Source organism: Lottia gigantea (assembly GCF_000327385.1).
Source record: "Lottia gigantea unplaced genomic scaffold LOTGIsca_150, whole genome shotgun sequence".
Lineage (NCBI taxonomy): Eukaryota > Metazoa > Mollusca > Gastropoda > Lottiidae > Lottia > Lottia gigantea.
The window spans coordinates 388522-408834 of NW_008707798.1; the positions used below are offsets into that span (position 1 = coordinate 388522).

The following is a 20313-nucleotide window of genomic DNA, read 5'->3' on the forward strand; positions in this document are numbered from 1 at the left end:
CAAGAAAATTTAAATGACACAAACTAAAAAGGACAAATGGATTTTATCAAATACTATAAGATTCACAAATTTCACAGTCAATTTTTTTGGCAAGCTATCTCAAAATGCACTAATGATATCAACTACAAAAACAAATATATTCAACATAAAGTACAAACATATGAACAATTCAATAGGTTTTATACCACAAATATATAATGAATTGATTTTTGATTAAGTATGCTGCATAAAAATGACATAAAATAAAAATATTGAAGGGAGTTTCAGGTCTAATGATATTTTTGAGAACTGTAAAATTGATATTGAGTCAAATGTAACATATAAAGTGGTTGTATTAAAATATTTCTGTTATTGAAATTGATAGCAATGTTTACTTTATGTTTTGATTTAAGTTTCACACACTTGTTTCTTTATTAGCGAAGTCAGAACTGTTCTGTTTTTGAGGAATCCAGATATCATAAGCACTTTGATCATCGTCTGAACTGGTTGTAGAATCTTCTACCATATTTTCACTACCAAATCCTGATTGACACAATTTATCATATTCACTCATAGATCTGGGCAGCCAAAAAGCTTTTTTTGCTAATTCATCACTTTCACTTGCTTGTTTAATTAGTTTACGTAAAACTCTGTCTCTGTAATTGTGATTAACGTAAGCATAAGAATACATTTTTACTGGTCTGTTTTTAAACTCATTGTCCCAACCTAAAGATTTCTGTTTCCTCATTCCTTGTAATTTATGTGAATTTCGTTTTTCACGAGAAGAACGATGACGTTTTCTATGAGTAGGATCTGAATGATGATCTGTCTCTGTAGGTCGTACAGGTGTTTCTTGTTCACGCACTTGACTCTGAGAATCTGAATCAGGAGGTGATAGATAATGAACATCAACATTTCTACCTTGCATTGAATCAGACATAGCAGGACTTTGACAAACAGTATTACGACATCCTACTGGAGTCTCTCGTGCAAAATTTACTCTTCCACGACTATTTCTACTTCGTCTACTACTAGCATCTGAACTATATTCTCCTGATATTGGTCTGGTTTGAGAACTTTGACGATAATGGTGTGGACTAGTACGTAAATTATGAGGACTGGGAATCATTGTGCTAGGTACAGGACTATTGGCTTGAACAGGATAATGGTTTGGATGAGGATATTGTGGACCGGGCACAGCATAGTGCTGGCCTTGTATGGCATAGAGCTGGCCTTGATTAGGATGTGGTGCAGCTTGGTTAGGGTGTAGTGCACCGTGAATAGGAAAATGCTGACTTGGTTTTGGATACTGTTGTGTATAATGTAGTCCAGGATATTTATGTGGTATGATGTATGGTCCACTATTTGTTGGTTGTGGTGATTTTCTAAGGTCCTGTTGCCCAGACCCACAGGCTTGGCCCTGTCCATCAAACTCGGGAGGCTGTAGGGTAGAAACATCTGGATTCAAGTAATTAGTATTGTTAGAATTTGATGACTGCTTTTGAGGAGATGTATCGCCTTTACTAGGTCTAGGTAATGTGTTGTTACGAGGCTGAACTGATGTAAAAGCACTAGGACGTGATCCAACAGAACATGAACTATTAGAACGCTGATGTTGAGGTAGAATATTTGATGAAATAAAACTGACTGGACTAACCGCACTGTATTCTGAGTTACCGCCAGGTTTTATATGATTCTTATCATTTTGAACATGTCCCTTAATAAACTGATTTGGTGTCATTATATTAGGCTGACAGTTAGGAGGTGTCATATTTTGTCCATAAACTCCACCATTAGCCTGATTTATCTGTATATCAATACTCAGTTGAGTATTGGCATCACTACCATGACTATAGTGACGACTTAGTTCATCTGAAACACTACTACAATTCACATCACGATTAGCATCTTTATTCATCACTTTACCTTGTTTATGTTTATTTTTATCCCAAAATTTCTTAGCAGCCCCATTCTGTCGAGGGTTGTAAAAATGAGGGTAATTTTCAGCACTATTTACAGATACTTCTGTCACTGAGGAATTAGTTTGAGGGACTAGATTGATATTTGATTGTTTATTAGTTGAATTTTGATTTAATTTCATGCTGTTAGCTTTTTCGATGTTAGTTGATTTCTGAGAATGAGTTGATAAATTCATGTTACTGGATGATTTAACAATGTCACCATTTAAATGAGGTGACGGAGGAGGTTCTGTTTCTATTGTACCAGAATATAACTCTGGTGTTGAACATCCAAAGAATTTCTTCCAACTCAAGCGAGAGTCTTGTCTTGAGAAACAGAAATAAACAACCATAAATACTCCAAGAATTGTACTTGTTACACCATATAAATAACTGAAGATTAATTCTTGATAAGGGATAATAGATTGAAATGGTTTAGCTATGGCAACAGCACCACACACCCAAGCTAATATATATAGAAATAACATGGCAACTATGGCACGTAGTTGAGTTATAGGTCTACGTTCCTGGTCCATAACACTAATTGATGATTTATTATCATCATCTTCATCATCATCTTCACTATCTTTGATCTTTTCTCTTTCCCTTGATCGTCGTCGTGGAGTTAATGCTTGAATTTCTGTATCAGGTTGACTAGGTATGAGTTCTATTTCATTAACATGTAACTCTTCTGTACAATCTTCACCATCACTATTATTAATAGCTGCTCCTCGAATAACACACGATATACGTAGAAAAAATAGTAAATTTAGCACAACCAGTAAAGCTATGGGTCCATAGAAGGCTCCTAAACTTGGTTCCCAAGAGAGGAAACAACTGAAAAATATAAGAGCAAGACATTCAGTTTTCACATTGCATGTTTCAGATTAAATGAAATAAACTATTGGGGTAAAAAGCTTGGATATAGAGATAAAATATACACAATGAAGAATAAGGATGTAATAACTGATTAAATACCACTATAGTATTTAAAGACTAATACAGTACTTACAGACTAGTACATGAGGGTTTCTCATTAATCTTATAAAGAAAGTAACACTTACTATTTGATACCAGAATAATGGTTAAAATTAACAGCTGCAGTAATACCACAAATTATAATAGGTACACCCCAACCAAGAAAATAAAATCGTAAAATAGGTTTGGGTGGTAGGGGCATATTAATTAACTCTGGTGGTGGCTCACTTGGTTTATCTCCTTTGGTGAACTTTTTATACATATTGCTGAAAAAAAAACACAATTATTTTTTACATTCTGTGGGCATCTCTAGATTATAAATTACTGCCTATCAATATACTGACTGCCTCAGTACAAGAATGCTGAATAGATTCAGACATTAGTCAGACAAATTCAAGCATAATTTTTACCACCATGATTTTTTGCAACAATAATTGAAATCTAAATTCCATGAAATAATGATTCTGTGGCCTTACTTATTCCAAACAATAATTTCATATCAATAAAATACATGTACAATTTAAGAGTGAATATAGAACAAGATATATTATAAAAGACTATGCTTACTTGGAGGTAATAGTAATCCAAAAGACTGTACATAATGTCAAATAATGAATACAGATACCAGAGATTTGACAAGCTAATTCTAGGTCGGTACGGTTTATACCTAATGTGAAAGCTACTATCAATAAATGAATACTAATACAAATATTAATAACGGAGTGTTTTAATTTCTTTGGTATAAAGATGACTCTGAAAAATAAAAAATACATCAAATTTTCCATTGTGAAAATTAAATTTAATAAAATTAAGTTTATGCCATGTCAAATTGATTGTTAAAACAAGAATAATTAAGCCGTAAAATCAGCAATGATACCCAATCCTAAACCTTGTATTATACTAATGAAGATAAGCAACAAGGGAAATTTTGCCAGGACAGCAGCATTAACCTGCTCTTTTTTCGATTTCCAACTGTTGAGGAATCTTTAATGTGCACAGCCACACGGGGCCTCGGTTTATTGTCCCATCCGAACGACTAGACACTTTATACATGTAAGCCCTCCTACCTGCATCATTGACAGAGGGAAATCGGGTTGAAAAATTGAAGATATTTATCTGACCTATGCCGGGATTGAACCCTGGACCTTCAGGTTAGCGAGCAAACATCTTAACTAACTGAGCCACAGTGGCTCACGATCAAACAGTGGACCTACATTATTACCCAATATACATGTACAATATAAATACCTAAAACATGTTATGTATGATATAATAACAATCATCATACATAGCATACATAAACAGCTCCCAACATAAATAACTGGCTGCATAACAAATGATTCTCTTATTATATAGTCTGTATCATCCTATAATATATAATTAAATCACATAAATCAGCATCTGTATAGTCAAAACCTATCACTTGACTTGGATGTCATTAACAATAAAAGCTATAAAAATGTTTTGTCAAGGCATTTCCCAGATATTTACACTTAATAAAAAAAGCCTCTACTAATTCAGCTATTTATTTATGGTAATTCAAGTAAGTTTGGTACATTACATATTCTATCTTCATGCAACTCTTAATATTGTGACATATGCCAGTCTCAGGTTTTATGTTTTCACAACTGAAATGAAATAGTATTGAAATAAAAGTAAGGAATAATTACCTGTAGTAAAGTAAATGTAGCTAGATGATAACAATATACAGTAGTTAAATTACTAGTAGTTGATATAATTTCACAACCATCACTTCTCCAATTACCTAATCCACCTGTAAATATATATAATACATCATGTCACTGTTTTATTATATCTAGTGGAAAAATTATATTTTTCTGTTAACCCCAGCCGCTGATTTTTAAAGATGGGTTCCCTTATTTCCATTTATTAAAATGAAAATACTAATACTTATATGAATAGATAGTAGAGGTGTTCTGACGACTTGGAAAAATACCTGTTTGTCTCACATGTCTATAATTAATTCATAATTAGCTACATTAGAAGAGAATTACCAGCAGAGTAACCGATCAAGAAAGATCGAAAAGTCTTTTTTAGTTTATCCAGACTGTACATAAATGGACATTTATTATTTTTTTAAATTATATGAATAAGGAAATAATGATATGATTAAGAATAAAGATAATTCATTAGAAACACCAATTAATCAAATGGTTTGCTTAATTTGACAATAAAATACAAGGAAACCCATCTTTTTAAAGGAAAACCTTCACAAAATATATTATTCTCTTTAGGGGTTGTTCAAACTTTTTCCACTTCAAATGAGGAAGTAAAACTACTGAAATTTTGTGTTATATCTTATTGCCTGATTCACATAAATTCATCGTTTTGCTATTTTAACAACCATGCAACTTCATAACAATGACTTTAAATTTTCAATAAATCAAATGAATACTATTAATGACTTCCTCCAACTCTAAGACTTACCATTAGCATCAAAATCCCAATAAGCAGGTGCCAGTTGTTTTTCTGTTTTAGGAGTAACATAATATAATATAGCAGGTTCTGATAAGTTTAATACAGGATGTCCTGCAATAGATAATATTGGTAATATTTATTATTAAACTTTCACACTATCTATTTGGTGCTTGAATTGGGCACTTGTCAAAGTAGAAACTTGAGAGTGTTAATATTGACATTTAATATTTGTCATTACATTTTGAAATCTCCAACTTCAAGAGAAAAAAATTTACAACTTCCACAGCAGCTCAAGATAAAGATGAGATAAATATAAAAAAAAACTAACCAACAGATACAGTAACTACGTTAGAAACAACTGTCCATTTTCTATCAGTAAATATTGGGTCTGTAGGTTTAGTTGATGTAGGAGGAAATAGAGAACCATCATTATAAACTATAACTTGTATATCAGCATTCTCTTCATAATATAAACCAGCATCCAAAAATAATGTTGGTGGTAAAACTATTGAAAACTTAGTTCCCTAAATATATATATAGTTTAATTAATAAATTGTTTCCTTTTCTAATGCTAAGAGTTTTGTAGGCATGTTTTGTCTCTTCCTATAATACATGTATATCATCTGATCATTTATCAGAAGACAGTTCAAAATATAAATTGTAAACTGATTCTTTTTTTCACAACAGGTATAGCACAATTTAACAACAATCCAATGTCAGAGAAGAAATAGACAAAATGAGCTATTCTGCAGATTCTGAGTTGTCTTCTTGTATCAAAAAATAGTTAAAACCAGGGTATATAACATTTGAAGATACATAATAAAATGAGTTAAAATTACCTTTTTTGGAAGACCAGGAAGATTGGTTTCATTACTTAAACGTTCACAAGTAAAATGTTCATTTTCTGTTCTATTTATATTCAGTTTTTCTATCTTATCATGTACAGAGCACTGAATACGTGCTAAATCATCTCGAGGTTCTTGTAGTACTGAGATATTGATATTTTGAGAATATTTACTCCATTCTTTATTAGGTGGTTGAATTTCGGCCATATTGGTAATATTCATTATTACACGAACAAATCTAAAGATAAAGATAAATCTAAAGATCTTGGGATGTAATGAGATGAGATGAAGAACTATGTGATGTTTCTAAAATATTTGTTCATGAAAAATGACAACATGGTGATGACAAATGATAATGTGGAAGTATCGAGCTGGCGGAATGTTCAGTTTGATGTCTTACAGATCAGATAATGTTTTGTGTTCAGTCTAGTTATTCAGATCTTCGTTCACAAATATTACCGGTAGTCTGGAATACCGATCCTGAACAAAGCAGGATAACTATTTATTCTTTCTCACAAAGTAAAACTGTTATGGATATGTATGCAGAAGAATAAGATTCATTCACAGTTCTAAAACAATGAAATGCATACCTAGTTGATGCTTGTTCCTGTAATTGAGCACCACGTAATACTGAATCTTCTAATGTACTTATACTACTGATTTTATCAACTATAATCTGGGAAATCTAGAAGAATCAAGGACATGAGATATTTCACAGGAATTATTTTTGTGTAAAAAAAATGAACTGATACAATAACCTAGGCATAAATATTCTGGAAGCACATATCCATCAACATTATGTTCATAATCAAACTGTTCATACTGTTTTCATCCAAATTCAATGAACTTACTTCTGAGCTAACAGACAAATGGTCTTGTAATTTCTCAACTATTCGAGCTAGAAACACCACATCCATTACACCAAACTCATTTTTAGGAGATGAATAAATTCTCTCAAAATCAGCTAGATGATCATAAATATCTGTTGAGTTGTAGTTAACCTATAAAATATCAAAACAAACTTTTGTTACATTCTCTCATTAATCTAATCTAGAATTTTTGATATGTTATGACAATTCTTAGAATGCATGGCAACAATAAGATTATATGCTAGTGGTTTGGTACTTTTTTCACTAAGAATACTATCCAGAATAGGAGTAAGGAAATTGACAAATTACTTACAGTCGCTAGTCTTTCTAGTTGTCTGGTCATTTCATTCATATAGGAACATGACATAACATCTAATTCTTCCCAATAACCATAGCGATTACATTTATACAGAGCTACTTTATTCTTCGGTGATTTACATGGTTGACTTACTTCAATACCAGCAACAGTTTTCTCCCAAGAGTAATTCCCCTTTCCTGTCACCTTGACAACCTCTGGACAATAGACAGCCTGATTGGATATGACACTGATATTGACACCTTGTGACACTTTACCTTGTGGTGTAGCAACCTGACAATACCACTGTCCACTATGAGATTTGTCTAAATTTTCTACCACCAATGAATGTGTGATACGAGTTTTATCTGGGGTATATTGAGTATGGACAAATATTCCTGCTGTTTTGTTAGATATTATTGATTTCTGGCCACGTATCCATGTTATATTAGTTTTAGTATGTATTACTGATGCACTACATTCAAATGGTAATTTATCTCCTTCAAAAACAACCTGACTATGATGTGGTGTAATTTCAAAATATGGTAACTGTAAATCATGATCTGAAATCAAAATGATATCGTTAATTATTAACTCTAAACAATAAATACTCTTATATAATTAAAAACTTTCATTCTGAAGACTGATAATAAAACTTGTTCCTTTGAAGACAGAAATTGAAACCTGTTTGAAAAGATGAAATTGATTTGTAAATATGAATTATGGTAGCATCAGGGACAGTTTACAAGTTAACCTGTCACCAAACTAACAATAAATCAATATTAAAACATCATTAACTATAAAACTTTCAATTTACACAAATAACTTGCCAGACAAGGTATTATATGTCCTGAGAGTAGTGAAAATTAATCATTTTGTTCAAATGTGTTATTCAAGCATACAGATATGGTCATTAATACTCCAACTTGTCCAACCTCTCTGTATTTATTGCTTTTCTAAAAAGAATCAACTCACCACAATGTAAATCTGAGCGTTTTAGTTTATTAAAAACTTGTCCTTTCATAGCTTTAGGTAGAGCACAAACAGTAGATGGTGGAATTCGAACTGATTTACTCTTAGACCATTTTACCATCCATTTTAAATGACAATCACATCGTAGAAAATTTGAGCCAAATTCTCTGAAAAAAAAAAGACAATTTGAATACACAGTCATATGACAAAATATTCCAATCAGAAACATTGAGGTTTTTTTTTACAAATCAGACATTTTATAATCCAAGATTAGATGGTGAAGCTTGCAGAAAAAATCATTAAAAACTTACACTTTGCGTAATGAGATTAAATCATTAAATGTACCATCAGGTAAAGTGTTGATTCTGTTATTGTCTAAAGATCTGTGGACAAAAAACATCATACATCTAAGTAACACCAATATTCTTAAATAGGTATTCCAAAAGAAATAATAGAATCGCTAAGGCATCATTTGCATGGCAACCACAGAAAATTCAAAACTACAAATTTATGTAAGCATGGTGAATTTGAATAAGCCATGTTTTTTCATCATCCCATTTAGCTCAAGTGGTACAGTAGCAATTTCCCCAGCTTTCTCATAAACTGTTATATCAGTAGACAAAATGAATTACATTAATGAGTACATGAGCAATAAAATGGTTTTTGAAATTTGAATCAACTTTCATATTTCATTATTTACAAATAATCTTAACTTATCGATAGTTCACACATCCATTGTAATGTGATTTTCCTTCACAATAAACTATCTAAATCAAATGATTAACACTGCATGTTTTCAAGTATTCAACAATTTGTATTTAATTTAATGAGACTCAAGAGACTACAGACAAGACTAAAACTTATTGATCCTTTAAGACAGAAAACGTGAGCCAAGTTGTGAAAAGATGATTATATGTTTTCAGCCATGGAAAAGTTGTTTATTTTAATTACTGTATCCTTATTTCTAATCAATTTATGTTCAAAGGTAGTAGTTTTGTTCTGGAATCAAATCATTCACAATCAATTTCACCTTGTCTTTTATTACTCTTATAATTTAATCAACCATGACAAATTATCATCAATCCCCAAGGTAAAGAGTTTTTTCAAAGTGGTTTTGTGTCATGCTGAGACCATTAATTTAAATTCTTTTTAGCTTTGTTTTCTTTGAACTCATATTAAAAACCAAATTAGTATCTAAAGCTATAATAATAGCAACTTGTGGAAAACTAGATTAAAGATAGTGGACCACAGCCATATACGCCCACCACGGCATGCCGATGGTAAAAATGAAACATCCATTTTAAGTTTCATCAAAATCGGTTGAAAACTAAGAGAGTAATAGCATATTCAAGATTTGGGGGCAAGGGCAATAACTCTGCTTCTAACAGTCGAAAATAGCTCAAATTCGAACTTTATCTTCGTTTCATGAATATGTATGCACATACCGAATTTCATTTGATTTGAAAAATCGGTGAAAACTAACTCATAGTAATAACCTAATAGATATAAATAGAGCATGCCTAGATCAAATATCGTCAACTTTAAACTCATCCAAAATCTCAATCTCCCTTCACCTATTCACTTTCTATCATGTCATGCAAGTTGTATGATGTACTTACAATTTTTCTAACTTTGGCAATCCAAGAAACATGGCTGAATCAATTGTTCCAATTCTATTATATGATAGATCTCTATAAAATAAATAACATAGTATAAAATTATCTTCTATCATATTATATACAGAAAATAATCTTCATTCATTTAAAACAAATGTTCATTAGTTCATTTTATCAAATAATATCTCCTTTAAACAGATTGTAAAGAGGTTTTCTAGCTTTTTCATGTGTAACAGGGACATTCCATTTCTATGTTCGATGGATGTGGTTCCTGCAATTCCATAAATTCTTCTGAACTCTTTCTGGAATTGCAGGAGCCACAGGCACGAAGAGTTGGACAGTCCCAATTAGAAGTCAAAAGTGTCCCGATACACATAAAAAGGCTACAAAACCTCTTTACAATCTCATTAACACTTCTTCCCTCACTTTTTCTTAATTCCTACAAAATGCCTTTTAATATGTGTTATCAAATTTGATGTGTTTGTACTAACAAGGGCACTGACACAAACAATTTCTAGACTCAAATTCAGGGAGATCATCATTATATTTGTATACCAAGCTGAATCTAAAATTGATGAAAAAAAATGTAAAATCTATCGTGTCTACAAAAAATGTGTTCCCACATTTCCATGTGGGTTCATAAATCCTGTAGCCTCTATTGTGTCTACAAGCAAAATTGGATGTGTTTTACTAAGGGCAATAACTCAAAAAGACTGAGATCTCACCAATATATACAACAAGCATACATCTCACCAAGATTAGTCAAAAACTGCGGCTTCTATAGTGTACAAGAAATGTGGACTATCTTAGAGACAGACTGACAGAAAGATGGACAAAGGTGACTGCCATATGCATCCACAATTCCATGTGGACTTATAAAAATGTTCAGAAACATCATAAATAATTATCAATACCATGCTACATTTGATAATTTTTTCCAAGACTAATTTTGACAGGAAATAAGCTTAACCATCAATAGCAACCAGATAGACAGTGGTGTATTATCTATATATCTCAGGTATAGTTTCCTGCTATGAATGATAATAGGTAATTATTTATACCATTATTTAATACAGAATAGATATTAGAAAGGTAATAAAAGTTAAGTACTTATAAATAGGTATAATAAAATCAAAATGAGATTCCAACTGAATGATTTATCATAGAGGTATTTATCATCTAGAATATGATTTCTAACCTTTAATATAAATTAGTTTAGTATAGAGTTGGCAAATCTTATCATTAATAAAGATAAAACTCTACATTTTTATATATATACAGGTTTTAGTCTTTATTTCTACACTCATTAACAGTTTATCTTTAAATAAGAGAGTAATTTCTAGTTTGATGTGGCTAAGTTTAACTCAGTACAGACTTTTAAATTTTCTTTTAATCTTTCACAAATTACCACAGCTATAATCAATCATCACATGATAGAATAAGAATGTTTTGCTTTGTTTGACCTGAATACAGTAAGGCATCTGCTTCAATTTGCATATTAGCATCACAGTGTGAAATCAAATTAATATTTCCACCTCTACTTTTTCTACACCTTACAAGATTATTAAAGATAAGTAAGACATTAGAGTGTACAATGAGGGAAATTATATGTGGCAGCGGCTCATGGAAAAATAACTGGGAATTTTGTTTTAGGGAGATCCATGAAACAAGAAAAAAAAAATTGGTCTGGCCTATTGTTCAAAGGTTTGTATGTATAATGAGAAAGGATGAAGAATTCTAACTTAGTAAACTCAAGTATATGGTATATAAAATACATCTGTATGAAATTTGTAACTAAAAATATTTCAAATGAATCATATTAAGATCAAACAGGGTATTAGTTTCATATTTTTACTGTATTGATAATGATAACATCAGAATTTGCCCTTTTCTACTCTATTTTATATGCTTTACTACAGTCTTCTTTTGATTGGGGGGCATAGAAAATGATAGAAATTTTATTTAAGTATGAACTTCACAATAGGTTAGTACTGCTCAGAAACACATCTGTTGTTGTCCTATGATTAGATTTTTAATACTGCAAGGTTATACTAGTATTTCTATTATCAAGAAAAGAAACAAAAACATAGTAACATACTACACCAGATGTAGTTTTACTTACATTTTTCTCAGATTAATTAGTCCTTGAAATGCTCCCGGTTCTATAATAGAGATTCTGTTACTACTCAGATTCCTGAAACACAGTCATGTAACAATGCAATATTTCCAGCTAAAATAAACTAACACATTAAAATTTGAAAAAAAAATACCTAAACATTTAAAGGTCATTTCAAATTGATTTTTTGATCCGTAGGATTTTGGGCATAACCAAAGGTACAAGCATATTATAAATTTTCCATTTTATTAATTTTTCTAAAGGATGAATATAAAACAAACAAAAATTTGGAAAAAGCTCTTAAAGCCTATTCTGTCTAATAATAATATTGTACAATAAACTCAATTTTTTATACACACAGGTTTTATGAAGATGTATTTATTCAAAAAAAAGTGCATATGTAGGATAGCTATTTTTTTTCTCAACATAAAAAGAATGAGCTATGGAAATCTTGTACAACAGAAAATCATTTTTGGCAAATGCCTATAAAAGTAATTTAACACAACTCGCTTTGGGCAGAACAAAATAAATGGATCCACAAAACCAACATTGCCTCAAGACATGGTGTAAAAGGGTAGATGAAATAATTTTTGTTGAAAACTTAATTTGCTATTATATTTAAGGCTGCAACGGTAACGTGTAAACGAACACATTTAGGACAGTGCCACTAAACGTTTAGAAAATGGACAATCATTTAAACAAAAAATAACTTTCGTCGGTTTGTTTTGATTTTGGTATTTCCGCCGATAGGTTTGCTAACGTATCTATGTACAAACATATTACGTAAGCAGGTTGATCATAGATGCGTTAAAACTGTCAGGGGCGTCTTTGTTTTATTGCTACACACTGTTTCACGTAAAAAGGCCAAAATTATCGGAGTAACCAATCATCCATCTTGAATTACCCATTGAATAACCAGTATCTTTAAAATGAACGAGGATACATTGTTGTGGTTGGATAATAAATGTTTTATAAATAGATTGTTTTTTCCCAGTCACCAATCTAGCCTTTGCACAAAACAAAAGAACCGAGTATATGACTATAGGATATCTATCTCATGAACGTAATCTTGAAGGCGTTGATTCAATATTTGTGATTTTTTTTATGCCTCTTAGTTTTGATGACAATTATTTTTAACGACATCTCTCATTGATGTCTACTTCAATTTATTTGGGCCAATAAAGTGTCCTGTGACATAAAAGAGAAAACACAGCACAACTGCCCGAGTGAAAATTCTTAAACTTTATTCCCTCTGTCATACAATATGAAGTAAATAGTATTTTCATAGAAACGCAATGTTTTACATCAATTGTCGACTTTGACACTGTAACCGTATTGAAATAAAATGAATCTATTGAAAAATCATCACAATCCGCTTAAATGGTACAATTTCGATTAATAACTTTTGTACAAATGTTTACAGAAAGTGCTTAACGTCGCAGCCTTAATTATATTATATCTTTAGCAAAGAAAGGAAATAAAAATGTAAAATTAAAAAGAGTCTTCTTCACCACACCATATCTGTGAGAACCTGCATGAGATATTTGTTCCACAGTAAAAGTAAAAAAAAGCTCGTCGAACTTGAAAGATGTGAATCAGTTTGAAACATGATGTGATTTTTTATATAAGATAAAATATACAGTAAAATGATTGAGAAACTGTAGCTGTAGATAGTTGATGAAAGGGATAAATATTTTAATTTCCTGTTTTAAAAACAGCTGAAGATAGACAATAAACTGGAGTTGTTGCAGACATACAAACCATTTTCAACAATGCTCTGAAGTAAATGTAAATTTCTTAATAAAATACCAAGTGATACTTACAATTTGACTAGGTTAGATAATTCATTAAATGATCCAGATTTCAAAATACTCAGCTCATTTTCATTTAATCCCCTGAAAATATAATATACGGTAATAATATCTCTACATTATTGCAGTAACGCACTGCTTTGTTTTTGTTTTTTTTTTGTCTACTTCTGGTCACGCTCCCCAGCCAAAACTGCACATACCACAGATTATCTGACATCATTATCTCTTATACTTAGCGTGTCGCTATTGTTTAAATGTAAAATGACGCATCTTCACCCAACCGGAAATGACGTAGGACTTTAACCGTTCATTACGTCTTTCGACTACCTGCTATTATTCTAAATCTATTTTGAACATAATTTTTGTTTTGTTGATAACTTTATACTAATGTCTAAAAGATAGCAATTTAAGAAATTTCAAATTTTGACTTTTGTCGCTGACTTTTGGAGATTTTATTTAAAGCATTATTTAAACTTCCACAATTTTATTGCGATCGATCTGACAATTTACATGTAGATAAACATTTTGATTGCGAACAAAAATATGCTTTCAAAATTTAGATATCACTTCCGGTTTTGAGGTCATTCGCCTCCAAACTTCAAATTTCAACTTCCGGGATTTTGTAGATATTTGAAAAATTCTTTTTTTTCCAATTAGTTATAATTGTCCCCGTAAAGATTTTGGAATGACAAAATTTGACCCGGATTTATTGTGTAAGACGCCATCTTGATATGACTCACTTTTATAAAACTCAAAATGAGCCTCAGGGTAAAATCGATTGCCTACAAAACATGGGAAGCCGATTTTTTAATTTTGGCTTTGTATTTTTTTTATTTCCGGTTTTATGTTTTCAGTAATTGTTAAAACTATTAAGGCTCATATCTAGTGACTTTGACCTTTGGTGACCTTGTGACCTGAACAAAAGTTGTTGCCTCTTACGAGATCTATCCGATTATATCTCCACTTTTGTTGTGCATCGTTAACTTTGGGTTCTACAGCCATTGGAAAATCGCGATTTTTAACTTTGAAGAGCTCTGTCACGTGACCTAATTAACATACGACAAAAATTCTTATATATTCTTTGAGTGCATGAAATTTCCTTTTGGTGATATATCACAATTGACATTTTGATCAAAATTGCGCGTTTTAAAAATTGAAAATTTTGTACCGACTTCTAAAGTAACTGTGCGTAAATTCACGGTGTCTATAATCTACCGACAGTCACCGTTGCCTTAAAAAAACTTTTAACTACGAAAATCTCATGATCTAATGATTGTAAACACTTGAAATTTTGAACATTATTTAACAATGTACACATCATCACAGACAAATTGAAATTTTTGAAGTAGGCGTGGCACATCCGGTGTGCATTTACCATTACCTGAAATATTTGCATTTGTTACAACTCGCATAGTTTTCAATTTTCACCCTAGAAATTTTGCATGAAAATAGATTACTACTTAGGACAATTTGTGATAACATTACAGTTGTTTGCGTTCTTCACTATAAAAAAGGGAATAGGTTTAACAATTTTGTAAAATTTTCATTTTTGATCTTTAACATAAATGACCTTGACCTTTGCATGGTCAAAGGTCATTGACTTACGATGACCATTCTTACTTTGATCTTTGATGTCCGATATATACTTCCGGTTTTGCAAACGTCCAAAAACAGCAATTTTTGAAACTTCAAAGGCTCATATTACTTTAATTTGAGCTTTGTTGACCTTTTGACCTGAACAAAAGTTGTTGTCCATTACGAGATATATCCGATAATATCTTCACTTTTGTTGTGCACCGTTAACTTCCGGTTCTACAGCCAATTAAAAATCGCGATTTTTAACTTTGAAGAGCTCTGTCACGTGACATAATTAACATAGGACGAAAAATTCTTATATATTCTTTGAGTGCATGAAATCTCCTTTTTGGTGATATATCACACTTGACATTTTGATCAAAATTGCGCGTTTTAAAAATCAATAATTTTGTTTTGACTTCTATAGTAACTGTGCGTAAATTCACGGTGTCTTTAATCTACCGACAGTCACAGTTGCCTTAAAAAAAACTTTTAACTACGAATATCTCATGATCTAATAATAAACACTTGAAATTTTGAACATTATTTGACATTGTACACATCATCACAGACAAATTAAAATTTTTGAAGTGGGAGTGGCACATCCGGTGTGCATTTACCTTTACCTCAAATATTTGCAATTGTTATAACTCTCATAGTTTTCAATTGTCACCCTAGAAATTTTGCATGAAAATAGATCACTGCTTTGGACAATTTGTGATAAGATTACAGTTGTTTGCATTCTTTACTTTAAAAAAGGGAATAGGTTTAAAAATTTTATAAATTTTCATTTTTGATCTTTAACATAAATGACCTTGACCTTTGCATGGTCAAAGGTCATTGACTAAGGATGACCATTCTTACCTTGATCTCCGATATATACTTCCTGTTTTGCAGACCTCCAAAACAGCAATTTTCGAAACTTCAAAGGCTCATATTACTTTTATTTGACATTTGTTGACCTTTTGACCTGAACAAAAGTTGTTGCCCCTTACGAGATATATCCGATAATATCTTCACTTTTGTTGTGCATTGTTAACTTCCGGTTCTACAGCAATTTGAAAATCGTGATTTTTAACTTTGAAGAGCTGTCACTTGACCTAATTAACATACGACAAAATTTCTTATATATTCTTAGAGTGCATGATCTCTCCTTTTTGGTGATATATCACACTTGATATTTTGATCAAAATTGCGCGTTTTAAAATTTTAAAATTTTGTACTGACTGTGACTGTGCGTAAATTCACGTTGTCTATAATCTACCGACAGTAACCTTTGCCTTAAAAAACGTAAAACTGCAAATAACTCATGATCTAATGATTGTAAACTCTTGCAATTTTGAACATTATTTAACAATGTACACATCATCACAGACAAATTAAAATTTTGAAGTGGGAGTGGCACATCCGGTGGGCATTTACCTTTACATGAAATATTTGCAATTGTCATAACTCGCAAAGTTTGCAATTGTCATCCTAGAAATTTGCATGAATGTAGATCACTACTTAGGAAAATCGGTGATAAGATTACAGTTGTATGCGTTCTTTACTTTAAAAAAGGGAACAGGTTTAACAATTTTAAAAATTTTCATTTTTGAACTTTAACGTAAATGACCTTGACCTTTGCACGGTTAAAGGTCATTGATCTAAGATGACCATTCTTCCGTTAACTTCCGGTTCTACAGCCAAATCGCGATTTTTAACTTTAAAAAAAGTCTATCATGTGACCTAATTTACATAAGCGAAAATGCATCTTTTGTCCTTATTACACGCAATCTATTCTTTCAAATGATATATAACACTTGGTATTTTGATTAAAATTGCTTTTTTTAGAATTTGAAAATTTTGTACCGACTTCTATAGTAACTTTGCGTAATTTTAACGGTTTCTATAATCCGCGGCCAGTCACCGTTGCCCTAAAAAAAACTACGAATATCTCATGATCTAATGATTGTAAACACTTGAAATTTTGAACATTATTTGACATTGTACACAATATTATTACAGACAACACAAAATTTTTGCAGTGGACGTGGTTACTTTTACCTTTACCTTAAATAATTCAAATTGTTATAACTCGCAAAGTTTGCATTTTTCACCATCGAAATTTTACAAAAAATTAAAGCACTATTTGGGACAATATTTGATAGAGTTACATTTTGTTTGGGCCTTTTACTTTAAAAAAGGGAATAGGTTTTACAATTTATAAAATTTTGATATTTTGACCATTTACATGCATGATCTTGGTCTTTAGAAGGTCAAAGGTTATTGATCTACGATGTCCATTCATACTTTTATCTTTGATGTCCGACATATATTTTCGCTTTTACAAACGTCCCAAAACAGCAATTTTCAACACTTTTAAGGCTTATATTCTCTTTTATTTGACCTCTGTTGACCTCTTGGCCGAAACACAAATTATTGTACATTTCCAAAAATATTTTCATTTTTGTTGTGCGAATTGAACTTTTAACTTTACAGCTATTTGAAAATTCGACTTTTTACTACCGAATGTTAACACCTTTTAGTACCGAATGGTATCAAATTCATGCGTCTTTTCACTACTGAATGGTAAACGGTTTAACGTTTTATCGATGTATCAGGTTGGATGCGCACTGCGTCGGTACCGTTATAACGGTTCTAGTTCTTGTTGTAATCAAATATCATTCAAGCCAAATTTCATGGTGGTGTAATAATTTGTATATAATTACAGGGATCTGACCAATCAGATTGGTAGAAGAGAAATGAGGTCATGTAAACAAAACACAACACTGCTTTGCCGCTGCCTGTTTGAAGAGATAAGAACACATTCTTTCCAAGTAAATATTTCAAAGTTAGGTTTGATTTTCTCTCGGCTTCAATTCTTTAACGAAAATCTTAACAATTCTGTACTGTAGGCCTACATATTCATCAAAATATGTAATGGCACGCTGCTTTCGTTTTGTTTACCTTCGCAAACAAAGCGTCATAACCAGTGATTTGTTTTGATTGGCTGAAATTTGCTACCAATTCAGTAGAGCCACTTTTGATTGGACAATATTTAGCTATGAATACGTAATTTTTCTCACTTGTGTTACAACGGCCCCTAGGAAGTATGAGTGAGAAATTTGTTGTCTGGGCAAGTAAAATTTGGGTCAGGGCAGGTCATTTTTTCCCCTACTAGTCTGACTGGACACTATTTATACAAGATAGCTTGCCAGGCAAGGTAATATATACGCCCACTGGCAGCTTTGATTTTGAACATAAATATTTAGCAGTACAGTAACAATCACCAGTATCAAATATTCAACCTTCAGTCATACACTTCTTTTGAACTTTTTAGGGCGATACTGAATAATATTGAGTATGAGTTATTGCCCTAGTTCTTGAAAACGTGTTCAATCTTTAGCTCATGAAAACTCTACAAGACAAATATTCAATCTTCAGCGCAACAATGAATAATAAAACAAAATTTCTTCAAAATTCAGCAAGAATCATGCCTTCTAGAGTTTTTATGAGCTACAAATTGAACGATTTTTCAATAACTCATAATAAATATTTTTAGATTTTTCTGATTTTCAATAGGGGTTATCCTTGGGTGATAACCAACACTCAAGCCACATTTCGTTAAAATCCGTCAAGAACCATCCCTTCTAGAGTGTTTACAATTTGAACGCGTTTTCAAGAACAAGGGCAATAACTCATACTAAATATTTTTCAATTTTTCAATACGGTTTATCCATGGATGATAACCAACACTCATGACAAGTTTCGTCAAAATCCGTCAAGAATTGTCCCTTCTAGAATGTTTACAAACTAAAAATTGAACGCGTTTTCAAGAACAAGGGAAACTAACACTAAATATTTTTCAATTTTTCTGATTTTCGATAGGGTTCATACTTGGGTGATTACAAACACTCACACCAAGTTTGTCAAAATCCATCAAGAATTGTGCCTTCTGGAGTGTTTACAAGCTAAAATTGAACGCGTTTTCAAGAACAAGGGAAATAACTCATACTAAATATTTCTCACTTTATCTGATTTTCGATAGGGTTTATCCTTGGGCAATTACGAACACCCATACCAAGCTTCATCAAAATCAGCCATGAATTGCACCTTCTAGAGTGTTTACAAGCGTTTCAAGAACAAGGGCAATAACTCATAGTAAATATTTTACGATTTGTTTGATTTTCAATAGGGTTTATCCTTGGGTGATTACAAACAACCATACCAAGTTTCGTCGAAATCAGTCAAGAATTGTGCCTTGTAGAGTGTTTATGAGCAATTGTGGATGGACCGACGTATAAAAATGAACTTAGTTTTGACAGATTTTCCATCCTTGATATACCGTACTCTATACTTTTCTATGAGCACATTAAATGTGAATGTGAACCAACTACTTCTATTTTAAAGGAAGTATACCACATGCTGATGAGTGTATCACAGATAGTGCAAAACCAAACTGAGATTCCCTTCCCAATGATAGATATGTTAGATAATGCTGCTATTTTTTTTTTTCAATAAAAAAGACATCTCTAATACCAGGAACTCAGCTGTCAAATACCCTTTGTAATATATACAGTGGCCCATTTGGAAGGCATGAAGTTTACAAAATATCACATTCCATTGTCGGCCTGACTTTAATTTCATATCCTTTATATAAGGAGCACTTAGAACCAATTTTTACTATGGTAATTTAATTTTTGACACTTCCTCTTGGATTTAATTTCACATCCTTTTGTCAATTATCAATAAAAAGCATTTTAGATGGTCTGTCTAAAATGAAAATGGACTGTTTTACGAATTTCACACATACAATTATCATCATCCATTTGGCATTTTCACTGAATTTCTTTTCCCCAAATTTTCTTCCCAAATACA

General features: G+C 31.7%; 1 protein-coding gene across 1 annotated transcript; it reads right to left on the reverse strand.

Moving 5' to 3' along the window:
* Window positions 1-2242: 2242 nt before the first annotated feature.
* LOTGIDRAFT_140702 (hypothetical protein) lies at window positions 2243-12144 on the reverse strand (the record flags this gene model as incomplete). Its single annotated transcript, XM_009050642.1, has 13 exons — window positions 2243-2535; window positions 2593-2774; window positions 3002-3181; window positions 3483-3668; window positions 4164-4259; window positions 6306-6492; window positions 6716-6884; window positions 7051-7200; window positions 7382-7926; window positions 8339-8502; window positions 8647-8718; window positions 9955-10026; window positions 12074-12144. Coding segments are annotated over 13 exons (2367 nt in total), but the record flags the coding sequence as incomplete, so codon positions are not given.
* Between the last annotated feature and the right edge of the window lie 8169 nt (window positions 12145-20313).